Raw genomic sequence first — 7,498 nt, forward strand, 5'->3', positions numbered from 1 at the left:
CTTTAGCCCGACCAGCTGCTCTCACCTTGTGTGTCTGTAAGTGTGCATACAGACACACAGACATGCATGCACACTTACAGATACTCACACATGCACACAAACATACACATATACACATACGCTTACACGGATATGCACACATGCGCACACACACCACCTGAGGACCCATGGTGGTTTGGTGACATGAGCCCTTCAGGAACTTCCACTAGCATCCAGTGGCATCTACCAAGCCATCCTGCAGGTATGAGAAGCTCAAGGCAGAGAAGGAGTTTGTGAGGCTCAAGGCCCTGGCTGCACAGTGGAGCCATTAGCTGCAGGCAGAAATGGGGAGACAACAGGCCTGTTTGGGGGTTAGGCTAGAAAAGCAGTTTGGGGTCATAGAGGCTCTCAGGCTGTGAAGGGGTTGGGTTGTATAGGGTCAGTATAGGGAGCCATGAAGGATGGGGGGAGCGCGATAGTGACCTATCCCCAGCAGCAAAGCAGGAAAGTCACCAGGCAGACAGAGTGTTAGCTGGAGGAGAGACAGGGGCTCGGAGAGCGTTGCCATGGTCCTGGGGGCAGCCCCAAGGGCCACTGTGGGTGCTACTGCTGAGGTTGAGTGGACAGGACAGGACCATTCAGATGTGACCTGGGGCTGACACTAGGCAGGAGGGTGAAGCACATCAGAGACAGGCTGTGGTCCCAAACCATGGCCCCTTGGGAGCCCGCTGGCTGACTTTCACCCCGTGTCCCGCCTTCTCCAAGGCTCCCTGACAGCAGAAAAAAATCATAGCCATTGATTTTGTAATTAACAGTTTATCAATGCCATCGATACAGACGCGCTGATGGATTGCAAAGAAATTAATCTTGCAATGTTATTTTATTTCATTTTTGGTCAAAGGCAGCTGCCAATTTTGGCCTCCTTGGGGAGGGTGGGGGGATGGGGAGAGGAAGCTGGCAGGAGGCAAGGAGCCTGAAAGGCCAAGTCCCAGCCTTACAGGGTCCAGGCCCTATAAACAGTTGCTTCCTCTGCAACTGACAAAGGAGTCCTCACTGCCTTGGTTTCAAGGAGCAGAAGAATGTGGAGGCGTCTTGAGTATCGGGCCAGTAACATCCCAGCTTGCCCCTAGTTTGAGTCCTCACAATAATGATGATAACATTTATTAGGTGCTTACTAAGTGCCTGGTAATGTGCTATTTCATTTAACCCTCAGTACCATTCCGTGAGGTGTGCACTCTTATTTGCTCCATTTTACAGACCAGGAAACAGTCTCAGAGAGCCTAAGTAACCTGGCCAAAGCCACACAGTATCTAAGGCTTCAGTCTTATCTAGCTCATCCTACTGCTCTCCTTCCAAGAGAAAGAGGCAGGACCCTTGAAGGCACAGGCTGAGTGTGGACCCAGAAGGTCAGGGGCAGTCATTGGTGTCAGCTGGTTGGTACAGTGGCCCTCAGCAGTCTGGCATCTAAACCAGCCCAACATGCAAAGGACTTGCCCCGCTCCTTTGAGTATTTCAGGAAACTTGCCCAGCCTTCCTTGGAGACCCACTCAGAGCTTCAAGCTCACTTGATTCACATGCTCCCTTCCTCTCCCACCTTTGGCAGGCACTGGGTGCTGCAGTTCAGGGTGGTGGCTCAGGCTCTTTAAGGAACATCAGAAGAAGGCTGGTTATTTTCCCTGAGGCCCTGGAATGGGGTCCAGGAGATTCCCTTTGTTTCAGCTCAGACCTAACTGTAACCCAACTATCAGTGGGCACCTCCTGCCCTGCTGACATTTAGGTAAATTTTATTTGAACCCCCCAATTCATGGACTAAGTCCAAAGCCCTCCCCAAGATTTTAGATTGCAAGGGTCCCTTCCAACAGCTACCTTCATCACCGTGTCCCATGTGTCCAGCCATGCTATCTCGTGTTCCCTGCCACAGGCCACCCAGACACAGCTCAGCCTCTTTATCTGTGTCTGTAAACCAGCATTCTGTAAGGTTAGCGATTGCACTGAAGGCTTAGGCTGGTGCCTGGCAGCAGCAGCAACAGTATTAGTGACGATGCTGGTGATGATGATGCTGGTGATGATGATGTTGGTGATGGTGATGATGGTGATGATGATAGTGATGATGGTGGTAGTTGTAATGATGGTGGTGATGGTGATGATGATGGTGATGATGGTGGTGATGGTGCTGATGATGGTGATGATGGTGGTGATGGTGCTGATGATGGTGATGATGGTGGTAGTGGTGTTGATGGTGGTGATGATTGTGGTAATGATGATGATGGTGGTGGTGATGGTGATGGTGATGGTGATGATACCACTAGCTGGGCACTTACTTTGTACTGTTTTAAGCCTTTGACCTGTGTTAACTCATTTAACCTCTTGAGGTAGGTATGGCTATTATCTCATTTCACAAATGAGGAAAATGGGGCACAGAGAAGTTAAATAACTCGCCTAAAGTCACACAGCTAGCAAGTGAGGGACTCAGGATGCTACCTCCACCTGTCTGACTCCAGAGTCCACCCAGCACCTGCAGGCCAATTACAGGTCTGTTCCTGTTCAAGCCCTTCAGGGTCTCCACTTCTATCTCTGGTGGTTTCTCAAGAAATGTCCTCCATAGGTAGAGATCTCTCCCTGGGTCTAACCCCTAGCTCTGTCATTGGCCTCTGTGACCTCAGACTGGCAGCCCAGCCTCTCTGAGCCTTGATTTCTCCCTAAAGTAAGGATTTGGATGGCCCCAAAGCAGAGCCTAAGGGCCCCATGCCCCATGGTGGCGCTCTCCCCCCAGGGCCCCTGACACTTACCCTGTGCCCACAGATTCCATGTACATCGAGGATCTGGAGGCGGTCCAGAAGCTGCAGGACCTGCTGCACGAGGCTCTGCAGGACTACGAGCTGAGCCAGCGCCACGCGGAGCCGCGGAGGACGGGCCAGCTGCTGCTGACACTGCCCCTGCTGCGGCAGACGGCGGCCAAGGCCGTGCAGCACTTCTACAGCGTCAAACTGCAGGGCAAGGTGCCCATGCACAAACTCTTCCTGGAGATGCTGGAGGCCAAGGTCTGACGGCCCGGCACACAGACCCACTGCTGCCTGTGGACAGACCAACGGCCAGCAGGATGCAGAGACCTCCACAGCCACCAGCTTCGACCCACGAGCCCTGTGTCATGGCCATGAGCAGTCCCAGAAGAAGGGGCTTCCTGCCTCCAGGCTGGGTGCAGAGTCCTGGGTGCAGAGTCCTGGGTGCTGTGGGGAAGGGGAATGGGGATGGGAGGGCAGGGCGTGGGGCTCATCGGTAACTGGCTTTTTCTTTGGTATATTTTTCCTTCTCCGTGGGCAGTGCTGAGGCCTGGGCCAGGGCTGATTCCCTGAGACTGGAGACCACCGAAGAAGGGCCCCCTCTCCCCACCAAACCACCAAGAGGCAGCTGAGACATTTTCTGGCCCCACCCTCCCCCACCCCGGCCTGGCAGGCAGTGCCAGCACCCAGGACTCCAGCACACTCAGGCTGGGTACCACCTGGAGGCGCTCCTTTCTCAGAGGGCAGGGACTTGCTCCCAGAGGCCCTGCCTGCTCTGAGGTTCCCCGGGTCCCTTAGGAGGCCCTGCGCCTTCCGCAGACCTGCCGGCCCTCCTTCCACGTTCCCCTCGGCTCCAGCACACCCAGCTCCCAGCAGGGACTCGCCAGCAGGGGAGGAGCTGCTAGAACTCACGCATTTTCCTGGGCGCCCCAGCCCTTGGTGCCCCTCACCTGCCCACCCTCTTCCTCCTCTTGTCCCCCAGGAGTCCCTGCTACTTCCTGCCCCCTCCTCAGAGCTCACTCAGACCATCCTTCAGCCAGCCAAGGTGACCAGGGCCCGCAGCTGGAACGGTGCTGGCTCACAGAGGAGCTCCCAGGGCCCCCCATTCTCCTCGCTTTCCTCTCTGTCAACCTTCAGGGCAGGTCCAGAGCAGGTGGTCTGTGGGAAATGGGAGCTGTGCAAGACCCTGGCCCCATTCTAGGCTCTCAGTCCTGGGAGGATCCAGGCAGGATAGGGAGAGGCCCAAACCAATCTTTGCTAAGCACAGAAAAGCCCAGAAGCAGACATAAGCCGGCAGGGAAACCTGAAGACAGGGAGCTCCATGGAGGCCACCAGCCTCTCTGATCGTGCTGGTTCCGGCGCATTGGACAGCAGGACACCCCTCCCTGCGTTCCAAAGGGCTGGGTGAACCGTTGCCACAGGAGAGGTGGCTCCTGTCGCCCTCTGACTAAGGTGTGGCACCCTGGGAGGGCCCAGCTCTCTGGCCTAACCATGCCAGCCCCCTTGCTGCTATGCCAGGTGGCCAAACACCCCCATTTGCCCAGGATGTTCCCGGTTTTAGCACTGAAAGTCCTGTGTCCCAGGAAACCCCTCAGTCTGGGCAAATGGGGACAGTTGGTCACCTGGGTGGCAGTGAAAGTCCGTTATAACCCTCTTGGGGGAGGGACAGCTCTGAACCCCATCTGGTGTGCATAGGTGGCTGGGCAGCTTAGAGATCTCCAGAGGATGAAGGGCATTGGGGGTGATGGAAGATGCCCTTCCAAGCAGCTGCCTTCTGAAGCAGACATCAGAGCCACCCCACCTGGGACACTTTTCTGGGGGAATCCACACATTCTAGCCCAACCTCCCATCATGGGGAGAGGCAGGCAGATCCCACCCGCCCATTGCTGGGACGCCAGGCGGCCAGGTGCCCTCTCCCACAACCTCATGGTTTTCTAAGGCTGCTGCTGGTTCAGCCTCCCATCTCTCCATACACAGACACCAGTTCTCCAGGCAGGAGGGTTGGCTAGAACCTGATGGCCTCACACAGGAAATGTCAGTGGTTCCAAGGGACCTCACAGACCAGTGACAGGCACTCCCCTCCACTCCCCTTTGGTTGTGGGAAATCCAAGGCCACATTCACCTGACAGCATTGGAATTAGCCTCCAGGATGCTCCATCCCTAGCTCTGTGTGGGTCCCTATTGTCCCTGGGTGGACACACGGGCACCTCCTCAGCATCAAGTCTAACTTAACTGTTAGGGGCTGTGCCCTGAGGTCTGAACTGGAGAACTCCCAGTGAGAGATTGGGGCCTGCCTCTCACTGTGCTGTGTTCTTGAGGAGGTGGGCAGAGGGTGGCATCTCCTCACCTGGGCACCCTGCTCTGTGCAGCATCACTTCCTACTCGAGCATGAGGACCGTCCCGCCTGGCATGGCGGGGCTGTGTCCTGCTGGCATCTGCAGTCCATCGTTTCAAAAGCCTCTCTGGCTAACGGTGCAGCAACTGGCTCGGAGTGGGCGGGGGTTTGTACCCAGGGCAGTTCTGCCTTCTGCACCCAGAGCCCCTTTCCAGCAAAGGGGGCAATGGCCCTGAAAGCTAGTGCCAATGAGATGCTGCTGCTCTTACACTTAAACTCTTGGGGCAACGAGAAGCATATCAGCAACAACAGGAACCCTACTCACTGGGAGGGCCCTGCGGTGCACTTGGAGCCATTGACCTTCAGAGAGCCAGCTTCTTGGAAGCCTCACTGGCCCTGGGACCTCCCTGGAAAGAGGGTGGCCCTGGCTTAGTGCAGGATGGTGAGGTGAGAGTTTAGGGACACCCGGCCCCCCCAAAATAGGACAGAATGCAAGTTTACCCCCAAACCTGCTGTTCCGGGAAAACCTGTAAAGTGGAAATAGCCCTTCTCAGTTGTATTCTCATGCTACAGGTCATTGACATGAACCAAGAAATAAAGTGTAAAAATCCAACCATGGAGAAGCTGGTATCGGCTGGGTTTTGTTTGGTTCCCGTGTCCCCACCCTTGTTAAAGCTTCCGGGATGGTCATGTCACACGTGAACCTGGATGGTGGCCCCGGGTTTTACATACAGGAAACCAGTTATTTCCCAGGGCACAATTGAGGAGCCCAGTGGGAGGCTCTCAAAACCAGAGTGGGGTGTGGGCTGGGAGGCCACTGCACGACCTTGGAGGAGCTGGAATCTGCATGCACCCCTAAGTCAGGGGCCACCCTTCCCTCCAGACTCTCTCCTCCCCCTGTGCAGATAGAGGTGGGGAGTATCCTTGGGGAGTGGTGACAAACCTGTAACAAGAAGACAGAGGGGCCCATGCCCACGGAACAGCACCAAAGAAAAGCACTGCGTGGAAAGATTGTTTTATTTTCTAATAATGATAATGTGGCTGGAATGGCTTCTTAAGATGTATATATATTTTTTAAATGGCAGCCCCTCCTTGCATCCCCCACCTGTACGAATTTCTTCCTCTGTATGTGTTCTCCCAAAGACCCCCTGTAAATGCAACACCCGAGGATTCTCCAGTCCTGGTCCCATGTATCTGGAATCTAATAAATAAGGAAGAGCCTATTGGAGAATTTCTTCACACATTATGGTTCAGGCTGGCTGTCCCCTGGATGGCACGGCTCTCGGCTCTGAGGCTGATGCTAGGAGAGGCCGTGGGGGGAACCAGCTCAGCCCAAGCTCTCTGGGCAGTCAAGTGTGTTCAGCTGCAAGACTCGGGGATGCAACTTGAGAAATATGATTCAGGACTAGGAGACGCTCTCCTACTTTTTAGACTTTTAAAATTAATGGTGAGGATGAGGCCGCATGATTGCCCTTGCACCCTGCCCACATCCTCAAGGCCCCTCATTCTATACATGCCGCAGATAGAGCCCCAATGCCACGTTCAATGCCCAGCCACTCACATCCAAACAATAGTCCTGCAAACCGCAAAAGAACTAAAAGTGGCCCAAGTCTTTACCCTGAGCATTGGCAACATCCCCAGTGGGATGAAATTATTAATGCACAGCCAGACTGCGTCAGAAAGCTCTCTCTATCCCTCTCCCATGCGGCAGCTGCTCCTGAAAACCTCCTTGGGCACCTCCACAGCTCTCTGTCATCTAGATCAGCTCGGCCTCTTAGCTTCTTCCCACTTTTCCGCACAAGCTAGTCAGGAGCTGGTCCAGTAAACAAAACCTCTTCTCTAGCGAAGGGTGCGCGGTGGGGTAGTGGAGGAAACCTCATTAACTCAGAAATTTCATTTTGCCTCTCTTGCAAATTCACTTTGTCCCCAAAGAACAGACGCCACCTGGGATCCCAGACAGCTGTCCCTTACCTGACCTGAGGCTCTGTCGTGCAAAGGGACTGTAGTTCTCCAGAACCTGGGACCACTTGCTCTTCCAGGGACCTACCTCCAGCATCAAAGGCTGGCAGTTGTTTTTAGTCTTATTTCGGACTAGAAGGGGCTAATCTTTTCTGATCCAGGGTGTGCTCTCGCTCCTCCGTTACCCCTCGTCTTCATGACTGATACTAGTCACTTGGGCCCTCTCTTTACTCTTTCATTCATCACCTGGCAAGAGGCTAGTTTGGGGGCATGGTGGGGGCTCCCAGTTGAGCAGAGAAGCTGGACATCACACTAGCAGTTTTCGAGGCACCTTAGACAGGAGACTTTCAGCAGCATGTGGGAGTGTGTAACGGGGAGCAATCTGGCCTTCAGCTGGGGAAGGGCTGCACAAGGAAACCAGCCTGTGGACGGACACAGGTGGAGG

The 7,498-nt window shown here is 54.7% G+C and overlaps 1 protein-coding gene across 2 annotated transcripts in view; it reads left to right on the forward strand.

Moving 5' to 3' along the window:
• The window catches only part of ESRRB (estrogen related receptor beta), a 149,957-nt gene extending 144,243 nt beyond the window's left edge, over window positions 1-5,714 (forward strand). For both annotated transcript variants that reach the window (XM_081149350.1, XM_081149349.1), the window contains exon 7: window positions 2,782-5,714. In XM_081149350.1, the coding sequence (XP_081005476.1) occupies window positions 2,782-3,026 (245 nt within the window). In that variant the 3' untranslated portion in view covers window positions 3,027-5,714. The remainder of the gene's footprint in view (window positions 1-2,781) is intronic.
• The last annotated feature ends 1,784 nt before the right edge of the window (window positions 5,715-7,498 follow it).

Source organism: Miniopterus schreibersii, assembly GCF_964146895.1.
Source record: "Miniopterus schreibersii genome assembly, chromosome: 1".
NCBI lineage: Eukaryota > Metazoa > Chordata > Mammalia > Chiroptera > Miniopteridae > Miniopterus > Miniopterus schreibersii.